General features: G+C 42.7%; 1 protein-coding gene across 6 annotated transcripts in view; it reads right to left on the reverse strand.

Annotated features, from left to right (window-relative positions):
• Positions 1–20,708, reverse strand: part of Fbxl2 (F-box and leucine rich repeat protein 2) — an 82,478-nt gene that overhangs the window by 4,042 nt on the left and 57,728 nt on the right. For 3 of the 6 annotated variants that reach the window (XM_003473395.5, XM_063260436.1, XM_023566545.2), the window contains 8 exons: positions 12,162–12,230; positions 11,969–12,064; positions 11,617–11,743; positions 11,454–11,528; positions 9,707–9,837; positions 8,907–8,967; positions 7,845–7,889; positions 7,196–7,252 (listed from right to left, as the gene is read on the reverse strand). In XM_003473395.5, coding sequence (XP_003473443.2) covers positions 7,196–7,252; positions 7,845–7,889; positions 8,907–8,967; positions 9,707–9,837; positions 11,454–11,528; positions 11,617–11,743; positions 11,969–12,064; positions 12,162–12,230 — 661 coding nt within the window. Of the gene's footprint in view, positions 1–34; positions 5,159–7,195; positions 7,253–7,844; positions 7,890–8,906; positions 8,968–9,706; positions 9,838–11,453; positions 11,529–11,616; positions 11,744–11,968; positions 12,084–12,161; positions 12,231–20,708 lie in introns of those variants that run through there. The other 3 variants (XM_063260438.1, XM_063260437.1, XM_023566546.2) reach the window with 2 other exon arrangements.

Genomic DNA, 20,708 nt, shown 5'->3' on the forward strand with positions numbered 1-20,708 from the left:
AGGTTACAGGGAGACCACAGAACCATGCCGGCCATAAAAGCAAATTTTATTTTTATTTAAGGTCACTGGGGAACGTAGTGTTACATGTTTTTAAAAAACATCAAAAAAATTACCAGCATCATTACAAACCAACGACAATAGCTAAAATGAAAAGGATGGACAGTAAGTATTGGTAAGGATGTGGAACAGCTTGGGCAGTTTGGGCATCTGACCACAGTGCATGTATGTATGAACTGAAAACAGTGCTGGCTGTAATAGCCCCAAACTAGAAAACACTAGAACATTCGAATAATATAGAAAAGGTAAATAAATCAGAGAATGCCCATTCTGTAAAGCAATCATGATGACGATATATAACTACATATAGCAATATGAATGCATTTATACATGTAATAAGCGCTACAAACTGTATACAGATTAATCACTCATAGCCAGTTGTGATGGTGCACCCCTGTAATCCCAGCTCTGGGGAGGCTGAGGCTGCAGGATCACTGAGAGTTCAGGGCCAGCCTGATCTGCATAGTGAAACTTCCTCTTAAAAACACACACACAGAATCACTAATAGAATTTCAACAACATATAAAAAACAAAACCAGTTAAAATGAATAAATGCTATTGGAAGTCACTACCCTTAGGGAGTTAAGTGATAAAGGGAGCAGAAAAGAGCTTTGGAATCATGGTGAGAAGTTTCCTGGTAAGTGGGGGGAAAAAAGCCCAAAAGACTGATGTGGAATAAGAGAAACAGGCAACTGAACGCACTAGGAGTGAAGGACAGCTGGGGGAGGAACTGCGAGACTGAGTCTGGAAAGAGTCCTTTCAGCTCCATTCTAACGTGAGGTATTTCCTGTCTCCTGAACCTCATCACACTACACAAAACCAACCAGTGTTGTAACCAGCGTTGTGCTTTTTTCTGCCTCTGCTGCTGTTATTTGAATCCCTTCTGTCTGTGCACTGCCTGTCTCATTTTCAAAGTTTTTTTTGGCTCTGGCTTGTAGCTCAGTGATAGAGCATACCCAGTAAGTGCGAGGCCTGCCTGGGTTCAGTCCTTAGCAGTGGAAAAAAATTTGTGTCCCGGTGTAAATTTCTTTGGGTTTTTCCTGTTTCTTGAATTTGCAGATGTACTATCGTTTGCCACATTTGGGGTCTCTTCTGCCATGATTTCACCCCCACCTTCTCTCTTTTCTGCTGGAATTTGAGATATGTGACGTTTTGTTCTAATTCCAACAGGCCCTGAGGCACTGATCTTTCTTTTCTTCAGTCCATCTTCTATTGCCTAGGTTGGATAATTTCTATTGTTGTATCTTCAAGTTTATGGATTCTTTCCATTTTGCTTTAAGGTCATCCACTGAGTTTTATTTCAATTGTTTTTATACATTTCCATATAATCTTTGCTGACACATTTTTTGTTTCAAGTGTGTTCAGATTTACTTAGTTGAAGCATCATTGGTTGCTTTAAAATTTTTGTCATATGATTCTGAGATTGTTTTTATTTTAATTCTTTTCTTTTTGAAACAGGGTTTTGCTATGCAGAACTCACTTTGTAGCCCAGGATGGCCTTGAGCTCATGATCCTCCTGTCTCAGCCTTCCAAGTGCTGGGATTATAAGGCATGTGCCACCATGCTCGGTCTGATTCTGAGATTTGTAGCATGCTGGTGTTATTATCTTTTCTCTTACAAGTTCTCTTCATATGGTGTGTGTGTGTGTGTGTGTGTGTGTGTCGTCAGTCAGGGTCTTCTTGCTGTGCAGCTCAGGCATTTCTACATTGTCAGCACTACAGTACCCAGCCTCGGTTATATGAAGCAAAAGAAAAGGTCAAGGAACTTTCTGCTATGTTGCTTGCTTGTGTTCCGAGGTCTCTGCTGGTCTTGGCATCTTCTCTTGATCTGTTAGTCTGTTGTAATTTTTTATTGTTTTGTTTGGTTTCTGGTTTTTTTGAGACAGGGTCTCACTATGCAGTTCAGGCTGGCCTTGAGCTCAACTCGTAGCCCAGGCTGGTTTTGAACTCCACGATCTGCCTGCCTCAGCCTCCTGAGTGCTGGGATTACAGGGTGAGCCACCATCCCTGGCTTGATCTACTAGTCTTAAGGTTTATTTTCTATGTCACCTTAGGGATATTGGCTGTACTCAGCTGGATGAAAGAGAGCAGTGCATCTACTCCACTTTCCTGAGACTCAAAACTTGCATTTGTTCTTTGAAAATCCATATTTATTTTTCCAGCAAATACAAAATGTTGCCCTTTCACAGATTCTGCTGGTGACATTTGTTCAAGCATTCTTCATTAAAGATCAATGGTAGGCAAGAAAGCATGGGGACAGTGGCAAATGTGGAGTCCAGCTATTTGGGAGGCTGAGGCAGAATCACTTGAGCCTATGAATGGAACAGCACAGTGAATCCCCATTTTCAAAACAAACACCAAGCATGAGGAACATTTTTAAGCTAAGGAAGTTCACTTTTGGCAGAGAAGGGATAAATGCTATCCTCAAGTTTATTTTTACGAACTCCTTCCACTTCCACCAGGCTGCTAGGAGTCTGTTAAGATTCCGAAGTGTGTATGGTGTGTCCCACTCGTCTCAATGCTCTCTAGAGGAGGCCAGGTGCACAATGGAAGTTGAACTGAAGTGTAAAAAATTTCACACCACTTACTGTAAGGCAGCCTGTGGAATCCAGATCTTTTTGTCCTAAGTCCCGAATCTTCCCTTTAGATCTGCTCCAACAAGGGCAGTTCCGTCTGTGGCCAGCACTGAGGAGCTGGCCAGCTGTCTTGACAGGACAGCTTTGTGCTGTGGGTGCCTAATGGGAACTTGGGGTAGGCCTGCTGGTGCTGACTGTGGGGACCCCTCACCTCTCCCTTTCCTCCACAGCCGCTTTTGGGGATAGCCCCATGACAGGCCTGGGGGAAAGTCAGCATCCTCCCAAGAAGCACTGCTGCAGCTTTTGGGGTCTCAGCTGCACGACTGTGTGGGTGGCCCTTGTCACTCATACCAGCTGTCAAGACTTGGATTTATGTCCCACTTTGTTCCAAAAGAGAATCTCAAGGGTCTTTTAAACCTACTAGGCTATTGGTGCTGTGGTGAGAAGGAAGGTCTTTCTGTCCTCAGGGAGTTGAAGGTCTAAATCATGATCCCAGGCTTCCCTGAATTTCCAATGAGGAAAGCGGCCTTGGGTTTATGGAAAGAACTGAAAATCTAAGGCTAAGCCTAGCCAGCCTGGGTTACTTAGTGAGTTCAAGCCCAGTCGGATACATAGCAAGATCCTATCTCAAAAAGCAAAACAGTGAGCTTTAAGGATGAAAGTGAAACCACAAAAATCAGTGCACAGAGACATGGCTAAAAATCTAATAGATAAAACAAGTTCTAAAAATACTCAGTGAGGGGCTGGGGATTTAGCTCAGCGGCATAAGCGCCTGCCTTGCAAGCAGGCAGTGGTGAGTTTGATCCCCGGTACCGATAAAAAGGAAAAAGACAAAAAACAAACAAACAAACAAAAAAAATGCAAAAATAAGACTGAAAAAGAACAGAGGCATAAAAACTAAAAATAGTAAAATAGAGGACACATGCAACCATGTCAGAATTACATGCAAACTACTACACATCCCAATTACAAGGCCTGGCCGCCTCTGCAGCAACCCAAGGCTCTGTTGTAGCTTTGTGCTCTCTCCTCCTGCCCCCAAGACTCAGCCCAGCTTCTCTGTGCAAAGTCCCCTCAGGCTCTTCTCCACCTCATCCTTGTTTCTATTCAAGACCTGGCTCAACATCAGCTCACCTTTAAATTTAAGGATAAAAGTTTAAGTGAGAGGAGTCAGAAAGTCTTGAGGATTAAGAGAGAGCTTTACTAACTGACAACATGGGGCAGGGCTTTAGCTCAGCACAGTGCCTTCCTGGCAGCAGCAGAGTCGTAAATCTGATCCTGGTACCAAAACTGACAACAGAATTTAGGCTGTATGGCAAGGAGAAATGGGAATTAGTGACTGACAGTGAAAAGATGGGTTCCATTTGAATAAATGGAACCCATTATTGTAGCAGGGCAATACAGTGAGTAGAAAGGAGATGCTGGTCAGATGGGCCTGAAACAGACTAAAAAGAACATATTCTAGGAGGAGGAGTGCAGCTCAGTGGTTGAGCACTTATCCAGCATGCATGAAGCTTAGATCTAGCTTAGATCTCCAGCACTACAAAAACAAACAAAACATACATTCTATTTTATATAGTTATTTCCACAGTGATTCAGTGTTTCCACTTTTCACTGGAGAAAACATCTATCTGAATCCTAACCATTCTTACACACACTCCTTTCCTGCAGAGTACTGGGCAGTGGACTGATGATACCCTTTCACGTGACCAACAGCAGGCTTTTGAACAGCTGGGGATGTATGCCCTTGTCCACTCTTACAAAGGGAGGGTCACTGTGTTGACATCTGATGGTCTTGGTTCCTATACATCATGGTATTTTACTAAATCTTGATGAAAAATAAAATTGTCTGTTAGCCATATTCTTTTAACAGACTGCTAAAATTATGCCTAAGTAGCTTCTAAGACAAGATACATAATAAAATTTTATTTTTCTAGAACACTCAAAACTGGCTTTGGTATTTAAGAGGAACCAGCCCTTAATAGCCATTAGAATCTGCAATGACATATCCTTCAAGCTAAAAACTCAAGTAACAAAGAGGATCCTTAGGGTGTCTGAACAAATTCCATGACTCTTCAGGCCTTCCAGGTTCTGCTACTTTGTATTCCTCTTAATCTGGGGCTCCCCTTGTTTGAAATTCTGTATTTGATTTCTAAACACACAAGATCAGGTTTCCCTTCGGACAGGCCTTCCAGATTCTTTCTGTGACAGCACAAGGCCCTTTGTCCCATGAGGATCAGACCGGTTCTGGGGGGACAGCGTGTATGACACTGGGCCTTCCATGTTCAGGAAGCAGAGCAAGGTGCTGAGCTGCAGCAGTCTCCTGGCTTCTCATCGGGCCGCTTCCCGTTTTCTCGCACATCGCACATCTTCAGTACAGGATGAATCGTTTCCGGGTTCCAGATGCAGCCCCCCGACTGCCTCTTCTGACTGAGGCGGGAGGTGCCCTGCTAGGCTGCAGCAGCCTGGGCCTGGGTCCGTCTCAGGTGCTGTCAGGCTGCTCCTTGGGGGCTGCATCCCCACAGGAGGCTGCAGAGAACAGGCAGTTATTATGCAACACACTCAGAGGGTAGAGGCCACGCAAGCTGCCACCCCCCACAGTCACGCGCGCTGTTCTGTCGCCAGGGCCTCAGCCGTACACATGTGCTCTACACAGAACCTGCACTGCCATTTGCCCTCAGCTCTGCTCTTACTGCCATGATCAGAGTGCACAGCGCCTGTCAGTACTCCTTCAGCAAGGATCCTCTGAAGCTTCAGTCAGGATAAAGCTAGTCTTTCCTGAGGAATCCTCTTACTCTGCAGTCCCTAGAGCAGGGCCTGCCATGTGGCAGTCCTCGAGAACTGTTTGTGCAGTGAACAGATGAGCAGCAGACACTGAATGCAGTCAAAGTATTTCTTTTCTCTACCTTGAGATCTTGAAGCGAAGTTTTCAACTGCAGTTTCCCTGTTTTTCTGTCCCGATAGGGACAGGGAGCTCTTACTTTAGACTTCTGTTTTTACTGTAGCTTATTTTTTTGCTCTTGTGTCCTTATTTTGTAGCTTGTATAAAATAGAGGACAAGATGGACAAGGCTTTCAGTTACCACAAACCCCAGAGGGGAGGACATTGTCCAACTGCAAACATTGCCTGACAGTGGAGTAGACCCTTCCCCTGCACCCTGCACAGCTGAAGCGTCACTGTTGCCTGTGACCTCCTTCAGCTACCCGGTGTGAGCAGATGCCTGTGGAGACCGAGGAAGGAAGGGGGTCCCTGTCCAAAGCATCTTGGGAAAGGACAGGCAGAAAGTAAAGGAGAAAACAAAGCAGGAGGCTCCAAAATTCCTTCACATTTTTGAGAGGCTGAAGGTCTCAGGAGAAAAATGAGTGGGGAGATAAAGCAGAAAGCATTAAGAAAGAGAAGAGAGGCAGAAAGCACATCTGAGCAACAGTCACTGTCAATCACAGAACCAGATCTGAACCAGTATAGGGGTTAAAAATGTTATAACCACAAAAGTATTTGCAATATTTAGAGGAAAATACAGTCATTTGCACAGAGAATTTGGATATGGCTGTGTCTCTGACTGATCTATGAAATCAGAGCCAAATCTTACAAAATGTTCCAGAGGCATCCAAAGCCAAGCCACACTTGTCTCCGCCCATGATCAGATGCAGAAAGAAGGATGCAGAAAGGGATGTAGGAAGAAAGAAAGTTGGTGAGGAAAGGAATTCAAGGCCAAATGATGCCTTACCAACATTACAGAATTTCACCCCCTGTAGAGACAGCAAGTTTCAGAGAAGACAGGCAAAAGCTGCCTGAAGAAAGATGTGTTGTGTGCATCCTTAGGGCAGTGGAAAAACCAGAGCCAGGGGAGGCCAAGAGACCTGGAGACCTGAGTCCCTTCCCAATGTGGGGCCTCCGTTTCTTCATTGATTAGATGGGAATGGGAACAGGACATTCCCAAGCATGGCTTGGCTCAATGGATGGATGGTGACTCTGCCCCTGCCCTAGGCTCCAAGGCGAACAGTGAAATAGTGTGCGAAGTATGGAAAGGTCTGCCTCAGATCCAAAATATGCATCCAGGAATATATTCAGGATTTTTTTCTTTTGTTTTTGTTTTTATCTGTTTATCTTCTTGAGACAGGGTCTTGGTCTTGGTCTTGAACTCACAGCAATTCTCCTGCCTCAGCCTTCTGAGTGCTGGGATCACTGGCACATATTTGTCACACCCAGCTGTATTCAGATTTCTACAGATGTACACATGTGAAATATAACACAAGGATGTGCCCAGTCTTTTGCGTTGGGTTATACATTTTAACATGGTAATGTCATTGCCTGACAAGATGATCGTGAATGTGACTGCAGTGATCAGAACATGAATCCCCACTGACGAATGCCCCACAGTGAAAGCAGTAACATTCAGATGCCCTGCTCCCAAACCAGCCCAACTAGTAGATCTTTGAAACCAAGAATAATGATACCTTCAAAGAATGAGAACACACACCATTTTTTGCTAGTTAGAAGGTCCCTGTCAGTCTTAAGAGATGAATAATATTACAAAAAAAAAAAAAAAAAACTCCAAAGACTCACCAGGGCTTGCAGCTTAGGACAATGAATGGAGAGTTGGATGAGTGTGCTGTCGGTTATCTGGAGAAAAACATGCCTTGTCAGTATGGCTTCTACACCAGACCTTAATTCTGTATCTGACCCTGGCTTCTCCTGAACATGGGACTCAAAGGTGCGAGAGAAAATGAAAATCTCATTCAAATACACTGGCTGGGAGGGAGCACCTGTCTTCCCCAGTACCCGCCAATCTGTCTGCTCCTGGAGACACAGAGCTGCCCTCTGGTCTCACCTCTGGTGCTTCAAGGGGACCTGGGGGACTAGGGGCAGGGGTCAAGGAGGGAGTAGGAAGAAAAGCTTCTTGGAGTCTCCTTTCTGCAGTCACCTCAGCACTGGACATGCAAGCTTATTTATTCCTCCCTCAAGGTCTGTGAAAAAAATCAAAGGAGGCTTTTTTCATTTTAATGGTAGGCAAATGAAGGAGCTATGTTGAATTTATTTGCTATAGTTTTGTCTGATGACTGGGAAACAGTTATAAGCTTACACATCCCACCACCATGATCCTAGAGGGTTCCCTTAACTCTGCCACCTCTGCAAGCACAAAGGGTTGGCATGGCAGGTAGTCTGTGGCCCTGGGTGAATTAGGACCCTTCAGGGCTCTTGAGAGTCCACTCACCAGGATGCATTCTTCAAGATCCATCTTCTCCAGGTCATGGCAATTCTGAAAGAGTCCACCAGACACAGCTGCTTTGTAGCCCATGGGTAGGGCAACCCTGGACACTCACTCTGTCCCTCTGAGTACCAGCCAGGGTTCTATTCTCTACCATTAAATAGTGTGCCCTGTTCCTGGAGCATCCAGTGAACCAGCACTTCTGAGCTGGTGCCCTCTGAGTCACAGACAGCCTGGGAGTAGGAACAGGGCTACCCCAATGACATTTCCTTTTTTCAACTTGAAAAGAGAATCGTGCACCACTCCCCAGTGGCTCCTAGACATCAACAGGAAAATTTAACCACTGGGCATGGGAATAGGGCACTTGGCTGCATTAAGGGGAGGAGGGCGGCAGAAAGGAGTATGGCAGCACCCCCAGGACACAGGCTCCCAGCATGCACCCTACAGGGCCCCGGCGGCCGCGGTGGTCAGTGTTCACAGGCAATGTTGGGCATGGAGCAGAGGCAGAGTGCCAGCCCAGGCAAAGGAGGATGCAGAGTGGCAGGTCGGGGTCTGTATGAGAAAGGTGTCTTCAGTTGGAGAAGAGGCTCCTTTGAGGGTGGTGCCACCTGCTCAGGTGAGAGGGAGGTCTATATCTTTCCAGGATCTCCTACAGGGTCTTGCTAGATTTCTGCTCAACTGCACAACATATCCCTAGGGCTCTATATGACTTTGTGCTTGTTTTCTGAAGCTAGCTCTTTGTACCTCCAAGTGACCCCAACTTTTTTTTTTTTTGAGACAGAGTCTCACTATGTATTTCAGACTGGCCTTAAACTCACTGTGTAGCGTATGCTGGCTTTGAACTCAGTGATTCTCCTGTCTCAGCCTCACAAAGTGCTAGAATTTTTTTTTTCTTTTTTTTGTACTGGGAATTGATCTCATGACCTTGCACGTGCCAGGCAGGAACCTGAGCTATTCTGGCCCTTAAGTGCTAGGATTAAAGGTGTATCACCATGCCTGGCTGCCCCAAGTTTTTGAATTAGGGAGGTGGAGGACAGTTTGGTTTAATTTTAAAAACCTATTGCTTACCCGAGCTAAAAGTGTAAAGCCTGCATCAGTCAAATGGGTGCATCGGGCAGCCTCCAAAATTCTGGGAAGCGGGCACAAAGGGGACAGAAAAGCACCAGCTGGTTAACAACAGAAACTCAGGATTTACAATGCATGCTCTTGAGCTTATCCGCTCTTTGACACAATTCTGCTTCTAGCAGTAAGGATTATGAAGTACAAAAACCATCCCTACTGAACAGAACTTAGGCTGAGGGAGGAATGCAACCTGCCCAGACCAACAGTCTCATCCAGAACACAGACAATAAACCCAGGACTCTACCTGCCATGCCAGCACATGCTTTATAAATATCTTGTATTTGAAGATGAACTTTTACTCAACAAAGTTATGAAACAGATTTACTAGGGGCTGGGGATTTAGCTCAGTGGCATAAGTGCCTGCTTTACAAGCACGCGATCATGAGTTCAATCCCCAGTACCAATAAGAAAGAAAGAAAGAAAAAATAGATTTACTGTATTCTGAGTGACCCAACATGAAATTTAAAGAGTTTGTAGGCAGTGAAAAAAGGTCTGTTACCCATGATTACAAGGAGAAAAATGCATAAATAACATTTCAAAGTTAAACACTCCCTTACAGTAATAACTTCGACCTATTTTCTGGCCAGGTTGGTTGCTTGGTTTGTCTCTGCCTGTTTCTGTCTCTGTGACTCTTTCTGTGTGAAATCCAAACCCAGGGCTTCACATGCTAAGCACTCAGTCACACCAGCACCCCTCTCACCAGCTGTGCTCACCCAGATCTCTCCTGCTAAGCATGACATACTCACTGCATTCGTGGGCAGTTCAACCCCAGGGCTGCCAAGGAGGCATCTGTCAGGCTGCTGCACCCAGAAAGGCTGAGGGCCTGTAGCTGGCGGCAGCCCCTGCATATCTCCACAACACCCTCATCTGTGATGCGCTGTGGAGAAACAGCCCGGGGAAAAATGCTAGAGGACATCAATACTCAAACAGGAGCAGGAGAAAAATGAGATACTAGTTGCTTATTTTGTTCACAGTTACTATTAGTTTCTCCTAATAATTTAAGGAAAAGCAGAGGGTAGACATGTACTTGCATTATCGCTGTACAGCTTTAAAATATTCTAGTTTTACTAATGAAAAATAAAAGTTTAAGATTCCTTTTCTATTCTCACGAGTTAGATACAAATTTGACTTTTGGAGAATTAAGAAACAAAGGGAAAAGGGAATTGAAATGTGCTATGTACATTTTACCAATCCTCTACAGTGAATGTAATTATTGTATACTGCAAACATTCCTAACAAAAGTGGAAAAAATAATTAACAATTTTTATTGTATACTGCAAACATTCCTAACAAAAGTGGAAAAAATTAACAATTTTTAAAAATATTTGATTTTTTTTGTCAAGGAAAAATTCCTGATGATAAAGCATGAGCTAAATGTAGAGCTTGAGACTTGCTGAGCTAAATGATGTGCGAATGTCTATAGCTTAGTGCCTTAGTCCCCATATAAACCATAGATAGGTACATTTATATTTCAAGTTCTTAGACAATACGAAAATTAAATCAGTTATTAGTAAATGCCTCAGCATTCTATTAATGAAGATTCAAAATAATATCTTCACTTAAATATACTGCTCCATGTAGAAACGAACAGGCACATCTATGTTAGACTTTAAGTTCCCTGCCAGTGCTGCCCTACAGAGTCTGAGGTCTTTGAACAGTCCCAGGTCCACAAAGTCAGGACTATCCAGAAGGTAGTTTATTTTCTCTTTCACCATCAGGGACTCTACAGATTTAAGATTCATTAATTAAAAGCTGAATTCAAGGGCTTTTTCTTACCTTTCTCAAAAATCTATGCTTCCCTTGAAATTCCCAGGGGCTACTGCAAGCATCCTTTTTGCTTATCAACATTTACACATTAGTGAAGAAGGACCAAGTGTTTTTGTAGGCGATGTCCTAATGAAAATGTTACTTTGCTCTTATATATGCTCTTTGTTTTTCAAAGCATTTCCATATCTTATTTTATCCACTGCAAAAGTAGACATGTTATCACCCCAATTTATTTAATTTGTGGGGGTTGAAACAGGGTCTTACTATGCAGTTCAGCCTAGCCTTGAACTTACTATGTAGCCCACTCTGGGCTTGAACTCATGGTAATCCTCCTGTCTCAGCCTGCCAACTGGAATTATAGATGTTTACCACCAGGCCCAGCAGCATCCCTAATTTATAAGTTACAAAAAAAAAAAAAAAAAAGAAAGAAAGAAATTGAGATATTCTCTTAAACCATTCAGATCTAATATCTTCCTCAATACTCTGAAAAAATCAAGATCAAATTCACATTTTAGGGGAGATATCAGTGGCTTTATATTGATGATGCCTCCTTGTTTTCCTTCATCTCGTGGTAACACAGATCATGTAGAGACTTAGGAAGATCAATCAGCTGTGGCTATGTGGCTGTGAGCCAGTCACCTCAATGCACAGGGCTGGGGCAGGGCCCACTGCAGACCCCTGTTGGAGGGCACAGGGCAGGCCACGCTCCAGAGAGACACGCCTTACCGAGCAGGATTGCAGGTTGAGGCTCACAAGCTCATGGCAGTAATTCTGGATGTGTTTCAGAGCTTCATCTTCTAACTGAGCAGACAGAGAAGAGGAGGATGAAAGCCAGGCAACAGCGAGTTCCCTGACACACATGACAAGAGCAGTATGGATGCCTGGGTACCTGCGTGCAGCCCCGCAGGAGCAGAGCTTTCAGGCACCGGCACCCTCGCACCAGCGCCTCAATGCCCTCCCTCGTGATCTGGTCACACCAAGAGAGGTTCAAGTACTCCAGGTTTCGGCAGCCCTCGCTAAGAAGAGAAGAAAGGAAAACTCCTCTGTAGTCCCCTCCTCTAGAAAATGTATGACCAACATTCAATTCAGGAGATCACAAGCAGTTGTGAGGGAGCAACAGCTGTAGGAGCCATCAAGCTGCCAACCCCTTGCTCTAATGGCACCATGAGGAAGGCTTCAGGTAAGCTACGCTGGTCACCTGTTTGGGTATTTGCCTGACCACAAACAACAGGCACTCCTACCTGATGCACTTTAAGGAGCTATTGGTAATGGACACGCAGGAGGTCAGATCCAAGTGTTTCAGCTTGGAACAGAATCTGCTAAGGCTATAACACGTGCTGAAAAAGAGGAGGTCCACTAAAGATATTTTCAACCGTGTTTCTTTCCCAGCCCTCCCCCAGACAGTTATTCTCCACACTCATCCTCACGACTTACCTGTCCGTGATTTTTGTGCACCCATTGAGGTTTAAATGTTCAATATTTCGGCAGTTCTGTGCAAAGGTTCTGAAATGAGAAAATGTTTTTAAACTCCCTGTAAGTTGCTGGGCAGCCTCTAGAGGGCATGTGTAACCATCTGCTCTAGGACAGAGCTTTTCAAACATTAACCAGCAAAGGGATAGGCTGAGGCTTGGCTGACAGCTCAGTGATCTATTCTAAGAAGTCGTCCTCTTTGTGCGTTCTTTTGAGTCTAGGACCACACATGGAGAAGCAAAGCCCACAGTGACTACTTAGCAATCCACTCTCTTCAGGCACCTTTGGTGAGTCATCTGAGAATGGAGGCTTTAGCTTTCTTTTTTTTTTTTAAATTTTATTTAAAGAAAGACAAAACAGACAAAACAAAACAGAAAACGGGCAGAAATAGTACATACTTTCAAAGAAAAAAATAAACAGTAAGAAATCACTAGTTGATGTATACATATTGTCCCCCCACAAATAATTGTTCAAGATACAAAAGTGGAACATATAAATGGGAATTCAACCAGGGAGACTGCAAACAGTTCTGTTCAACTTTCCAACAAAAACTAAGTAACATGGCTATCAATCCTATACACTTAGACATGTATCCATTTATTCATATCTTCATTTATGTTGAGACCAAACAAAATATAGCAGATTAAAATCTTTCTGAACAAAGATAATGGTATTGCTGGATTTCACATCATAACACTCCAGAATCAGCACTGGGTACTGCAGTGCCCCTTTTTTTCCTTCAAAGTATTTGTCCATTTCATCATATGTCATAAGATCAGTTCTCATAAACTGTTTATAGGTTTTACACAAGCATGAGTCTTAACAAGTATTTCTATCCTTTCTATATAGAGGGAGAAACAGAACAAAGCAGGATAGAACAAAACATATTCCTATAGACACATAAAACTAAAAAGACATATAAAACTGCCGGTCACTGTGCTGTCTCTTATTATCAACAGAATTGGCTGTATCTTCAGATAAAGTATAATTGAATATATCAGTACGTAACAGAATAGAAATACAATATTGTAGATAGTGTAGAGCTACAAAAACAGGTAGTAATCAAATCAGAATGGGTATCATAGTGAATCACTGTCATTTTCAGTATAGTTGTCTATACTCTTAAATTTGATACCATCAACCTAACAGTTTTGAATAAAATCTGTCAATAATAAGCAGCAACCAAACATATCAGATTTAACTATAATCAGTCATGATACAACAGTGTAAGTCATACAGGTATCCAGATTAAGTTAACAGGAAATTAAAGATGACCAGTGTGCTATATCCTGGTATCTTCAAGACAGGTGTCTCTGCCCTCAGATCCAGTGCTTGTATACAAACTGAGACAGAAGAGTTCCATCCAAGCAGAGTGGTGCGAGTAATAAGGGTTTTAATTCCTGATACACTATTAGCAATGTCTTCTGATGTCTTTTTAAAGACGATTCTTCCCTTTTCACTCCCCCAGGATGTACTGTGTATTTTTGGGTTTCCCCAACACTCTCAGTTTTATATTGGGGGGGGCAACCTGATTTTTATCTAAGTGTTTCCGAACTTTCTCACTCCTGGACTTGATCTCTAGTTGTATTTCTTCACTTATTAAAGCATGTCTTTTCAACCTATCCATAAATACTGGTCCAGTTACCCCTATTACTCTCTGGTTCTCCATCACATTGAGTTCTGTTTTCTCATATTTGATTTTGGTCCATATACCCTTCTTCAGGCTAATTATATTTCCTATAAAGAACATCTTGGTGGACCCTACATCTTGATCCACTCTGCCTGTGATTCTCTCTTTTTTCCCTTAAGTTAGGCATCTAGGCCATGTATATTAGAAATTATATGCAACCTTCTCTGCTTCATTTCTGTTGTGCTCTTTTTCCATCATTAGTTATCTGTTTGTCTTCTTCATTTCACTTTTTGCTCCATTCATGGGGCCTCTCTGCCACTGTTCCTGAAATCCTGGTGCTTTTCTCTCTCTTTAGAATGTCCTGTAGTATTCTGTGTAGAGTTGGATTGGTGATTGCGAATTCCCCCAGTTCCTCTTTATCTTGGAAACATCTTGTTTCTCCATTAATTTCTAGGGACAATTGTGCAGGATACATCAATCTGGTCTGGAGGTTATTTTCTTTCAAGGCTTGGATTATTTCACCCCATGCTCTTCTCAGTCCGGGGTGTGGCCCAGGTCAAGCGTTTCCCACCAATCTGGCTTGAGAAAGGAATAGCTGACTGAAGTCACTGCAGCCCCTTGTTCTGGCCAGTCTGCCTGGTCCCAGAATGTCATCTGTTGGGGCTTCCCCTTCTCTATGGAAGGGTTTTTTCGCCCAGCACTCACCGCAGGTCAATGCAGGCTTCCTGCCAGCTCTGCTCTCAATTTGGTTCGCCGACTCACTGTTTCCAGTGAGTTGAAACTGGTGGGCTATCCTGGTCATGCCAATTCAAGCACAGCAGCAGCAGCAAGTTCAAGCAGTGAATTCAAGCGGCAGCACCGAGAGACTGTAGCTATTCCAATTGTAGCACCCAGACTGTATTTTTAATTGGTTTCTCTCAGCTTAGTTTGTTCCTGGGTTGGGAGGGTGTATCTCCCTCTATTTGGGACTCCCCACACTGTATTATTTTTGGAATCTAAGTTGACTATCTCAGAGAGTCTCTGTAGCCTGTTGTTATCTATCCACCATATTTTTTTCTCTCTTTGAGGCTTTAGCTTTCTGATCCATCTGCTTCGGGAGTAAATCTTTCTTGTACTGTGCCATGTTGTCACTGGTTACCCTGGGAACTTTCCCTGGCCACTGAGAGGGATCAGCAATTTGATTCATTGATGAGGATACCAAGTCATGAAGAACAACTTCTATAATGATCTGTGGGCTGGTAGCAAATTAGGCATCCTTTACTGACCATTTACTGACTTACTTAACACATTCAGTAAGAACTGGCTCAGGTCACTTGCATCTTCCTGAAATATAGGCTTGCAAGTATCTTACAGAATGCACTACCCATGGCCTCTAAATCCTGGCCTTGGAGCAGATGTTGCCTTAACTACTCCTGACCTGCAAAGTGCAGGGAGTGGGGGACCAAATTGGAGCCTGATGGACTCTGATATGGGTAGACAGAGCTGAAATCTAGGAAGACCATACTGGCTAGAATAGAGAACACATCACAAAGAGAACCCCAGGATTTGTATGAGTTATCCTCTGAGAAACTCAGCAGAGTGCTGCCAGTGCTACATGTGAGGAACCTTCCCACGGCTGGAGAAAGAACCAGCTGAAAGTCCTGGAGGGAACCACAGCAGAGCTCACCCAGGGTGAAGAGCCCAGTAAACTACATAATTCATGGAACTTTGGGGAGTTCTGAGACAGTCTTCCTTTAAGAGTAGGAGACTACTATCCCTAAGTAAGGGCAAACCTGTTAGAGACTGAGTGCCCAAACTACAACCCCAAACCATTCGTTCATTGCACAGTGCCAATACTGCAATCAAACCTGAGGTTTTAATTTAGAAAAAAACAACTCACACATTAACGTCCTTTTTCTCAAAAGAAAAACATAATCACAGAGCTTTCAGTAATACAAACAGCTTTTCACTGGAAGGGGAATGGTTGCACTGCTCTCTATACGGGGGTGACGCTGGCCTGACTTGGCTTGTGCGCTGTCAGAGGGCTCTGCAAGCCACTGTGGCGTGCATGCCGCAGTTTTCCACCACTGCCCTAGACTAACCGCTGCTTTGGTCCAACCTAACAAAAATTTTTTTTTTCAATGCTGAGACTGAACCAGGGTTGTATGCCAGACAAGATCTGAAAAGAACTATCCTTTTGGGAATGGTGTACCAGTGGCTTAATCCTCGGGTTGGTGCTTGCTTTTGCTTGTGTCCTTGTAGTGCCTTTTCCTCCTGTGAGACATGAGTTCCGTTTGGCATCTTCTCCCAGAAGAGTGCTTTTCATCGAAGGTGAACACTTACTGAGCAACATGTCCTTGTGTCTCCATGGATCCTATGAATTTTTTCTTGTAGGTTTCTGCAGCAGCCTTATCAGAACTGGAAGCTTCATGATGTCTTATCACAATGGTTATGCCACTTCTGTTGGGGAATTTATCAAAGCACCCTCTACTGGGTTTATATTTTGGTTGTTTTTGTTGCTGCTGCTGCTGTTTTGAGATAAGGTTTCACTATGTAGTTCAGGCTGGGGTTGAACTCACTGCAGCCCAGGCTGGCCTTGAACTTGCAGTGATCTTCCTGCCTCCATGTCCTGGGTGCTGGGATTACAGATGTGCACCATCAGGCCAGCCAGCCCTCCTCTGCCTTTAAATTTATCACTTGTTGCACTGGTAGAAGGTTTTCTGGCAGTAAATCATTGTGTGATTTCCTGGCTATTTCACAGATCATAGTTTCACCAACTCTATCACCTGCCAGCTGTACCTCATTTAATCACACTAACAAATGTTTTGTTTTTCCACCTCTTCCAGCATTGTGTCCTTTGCTTGGTTAACACTGTTATTCCACATCAGCTACTAGGATAGCTTTTCGTTGTTTGTGTTTTGGTTTTTTGTGACAGGGTCTCACTGTGCAGTTCATCTTGAACATTATGTAGATCACGCTGGTCTTGAACTTAAGATGATCCTCCTGCCTCAGCCTCCCAATGCTGGGATTACAAGCATATGAGATTATATTACATGCTGGGATTACAGGCATGTGCCATCAAGTCTGGTTGACGACATCTTTATTCTTAAAAATAGCTGCGATTATCTACTTCACTATCTGTACTCTGAAACCAGATCACAGACACAAAAATACCATGCTCATGCTTTTTATAGTTTCCTTCTTTGATTCAATGGTTATTTTCTTCAAAATCTCCTTCTTACCATTCTTGCTGTGCACTTCTTTGCAGCTATTGCTGGACTGAATAATAATGTACAGTACTGTATGTGCTAAAAAGCACACATAGTAGCTTCCCAGCGAGTGTGCACAGATCTGTCTGTGACTGCAGCGAGTGTGCACAGATCTGTCTGTGACTAGAGGGAGCCACAACCACATGTCAGAGTGAGGAAAAGGCCACTCATGTCTATGCAGGGACGACGGCTGAACCCATTTTCGTCACCCACTGTCATGGTTTATGTCTGTGTCCCCCAGGCCTCATGAGTTTGCATTGTGCATTTGTGCATTTGCATTGTCTAGTGCTTAGACTGATGGTGTTAGTGCTCCACCCACTTAGGGGCGGAGCCAGGATGTGATGTAATGGCAGGAAGAAGGTGTATCTTGCTCTTTGCTGGTTCCTGCTTACTGTTTGAAGCTGCCATGAACTGCGGTCCAGCCATGCCTGCCTGTCTTGGAGCCAACTGAGTGTGGACTGAAACCTCCAAAAACTGTAAGAAATAAACCTTTCCTTTCCCAGCTTGGGCTTCAGGTATTTGTCTCAGCGACGAGCATAAAGTAACTAAGACACCCACTGTGGAGTCTGCAAATGGAAGCAAAATTTTGCCAAATGCTTCTGTTCATGAACTGAATTATTCACAGAGACATTCATGAACTGAGGCATTACTATAATGTTTTCATATTTTCATGGAGTAAGACTCAGGTTAAAATTTAGATATAAGGGTTGAGGATATAGCTCAGAGTACAGTGCCTGCCTGCCAAGTATAAGTCCTGAGTTTGATTCCTGGTGCAAATAAATAAATAAATAGAATTTAGATATGAAAACCATAATGGCTAAGATGAAAATTCGATGGGCTTAACAGCAGATTCAATGTGGCAGACTGGTGAATTTGAAGACACAGCAACAAAAACTACGCAAATTAAAATACAGAGAAGAAAAAACAGAACATGAATGAACTGTGGGACATTTTAACCACCCTAATAAACATGAGAATTGGAGTCCTTAAAAAGCAGGAGTTAAAGGACAAAGGGGGGCATATCTCAAGAAAATAGTGGCCACAGTTTTTCTAAACCTTATGGAAACTAAACCCCCAGATCCAAGGAACTCAAAGTGCCCTAAACACAAAAAATATGAAGAAAAATACAGCAAGACTTATCACAACCAAACTGACCCAAACCAGCTAACAGAGAAAAATCTGAAATCAGCCAGAGAACAATGACATGGAACATGTTAGTGTCCAGGAAAAATAATAATGATGACAGATTTCTCAATGATAACCCCACCCCATCTCCAAGGAGAAAGAGAGAAAGAAAGAAATTGGCAAGCCCAGATGACCTGAGTGATGAATTGTGTCAAACAAAGGAAACAAAATTCCACATACTGAAAATTCTTTAGGATGCTTAAGAGGAACTACTTCCCAATTCATTTTACAGGACCACTATTACTTTCATATAGTGCATGATTCAAGTAGGGCCTATCCAATGGATGGAAAATGTTTAAATAATTAATGTAATTCATCATACTAACCAACTAAAAGAAAACCTATATAGATCAGAAAAAGTGTATAACAAAATCTAAGCTTCATTTCACTCTCAACTTAAAAATAAAACAAAATTCTCAAAGGAACTTTTATCGATTTTTTGAAAATCTACAAAATAATATATAGCTAATATTATACCTGAATGTGTTCCCTGAAATAAAAAAAAAAAAAAAAAAAAAAAAAAAAACTTGGTCAGAATATCTACTTTTGATACTGGACAATTTCACCAGCACAATCAGGCAAAGGAAAATGTAAAAGACATCAATTAGAAACAAAGAAAAAAACAAAACTGTTTTCATTTGTGAGTGACATGATTATCTATATAGAAACTCCAAAAGATTCAAGAAAAAAAGCTATTCAAACTAGTAAGTGAAGTTTCAAGGTGGCAGGATAAAAGAGCAATACACAGGACTAGTAAAATATGTGATTAGCATGTCCCTGGGTTAATCCTTAGCACCCCCCCCAAAGAACAAACAACCCTCCCAAAACCTACAAAGATCAATAGTATCTTCAGTAATGAACTAAAAGTTAAAATAGAAAATACTGTTCACAAAGGTGTAAATTTGACAACGTATATATAAAGTTTCTACACTGAAAAGTACAAAACAAGCTGAGAAAAAAATTTTTCAAGACAGTCTTGCTATGTAGTCAAGTTAGCCTCAAACTTACTTTCTCTTTGGCCTCCTAAGTGCTGGGATTACAAGTATGTGTCACTATACCTGGCCTGAGAGACACTTTAAAGGAACTAAATATATTGAGAGAGACAGATTGTGTTTATGGGTTAGAAGACTCAATATTGTTCAGATATCAGTTCTCCCCAAATTGACCTACAGAGTCAAAATCATTTGAATCAATCCTACTTTATAAAAATTGATAAGCTGATTCTATAATTCACAGGAAAATGCAATGGACTACAGTAGCCAAAGTACTTTGAAAAGATAAATTAGAAGACTAACACTATGTGATTTTAAGCCATTATGAAATTACTAAGACATGGTCATTTGTAGTAAGATAGAGAACACAAAAATAGTTTCATATATGGCAGAAAACAACTTATTTTCAACAGACACACCCAACAATTCATTGGAGAAAGAATGTTCAAGAAATTATGCTAGAAGAACTGGACATCCATAAGTCAAAAAAGGTTCAATACAGACTTTATACTGTACATAAACACAGACTTGAATCACAACAGTTAGGAAAAAGTTCTTATGACCTTGGGTTAGGCATCAATTTCTTTTCTTTCTTTTTTTTTTTTTTTTTTGTCTTTTTCATTTTTATCGGTACCAGGGATCGAACTCACGACCGCCTGCTTGTAAGGCAGCTGCTTATGCTGCTGAGCTAAATCCCCAGCCCAGGCATCAATTTCTTATACCAAAAGAAGTATCCATAGGAGAAAACTGAGGGTCAGAGATACAGCTCAGCAGCATAATGCCTGCTTGGCAAGCATAAGGTCCTGAGTTCGATTCCCAGTACCAAAAAGAAAGAAAGAAAGAAAAAATTGATAAACTGAATTTCCTTAAAATTAGAAACTTCTCGGGGGCTGGAGATTTAGCTCAGCGGCATAAGCGCCTGCCTTGCAAGCAGGCAGTCATGAGTTCGATCATGACCCATAAAAAGGAAAAAGACAAAAAAAAAATTAGAAACTTCTCTTCAAAAAAGACAGTTAAAAAAATGAAAAACTAAGCCACAAACTGGGAACAAACATTTATAAAACAAGTCTGACAAAAAACTTTTATCTAAGGCTTATTAAGAACTCTCAAAAGTCAACAGTTAAGGCATTGGCTAGGAATAGGCCAAAGTGCAACTTTCTTCCACTTTCCCGAATCCAGGTGCATCTGATGCCAGCTGCCTCTACCATGTGGATGCTGAGAGGGAGCACAGGATCAAAATCATGTACCTGAGATGCACCAGTGGCAAGGCTGGCACTTCATCTGCCTGCCCCAAGACCAGCCCTCTTTCAGTCACCAAAAACAGCAGGTGATGAATCGCCACGGCGCCTGGTGTCTGGATGTGTCTGAGGGCTACAGTGAAATGGACGGGCAAACAGACAGACCTGAGTGTAAGCAGCGCCTCCAGCCTCTGCCCTTATCATAAAAGCCCCGAGGA

Source organism: Cavia porcellus, unplaced genomic scaffold, assembly GCF_034190915.1.
Source record: "Cavia porcellus strain 051 isolate PalLab524CR breed Dunkin Hartley unplaced genomic scaffold, mCavPor4.1 scaffold_13, whole genome shotgun sequence".
NCBI lineage: Eukaryota > Metazoa > Chordata > Mammalia > Rodentia > Caviidae > Cavia > Cavia porcellus.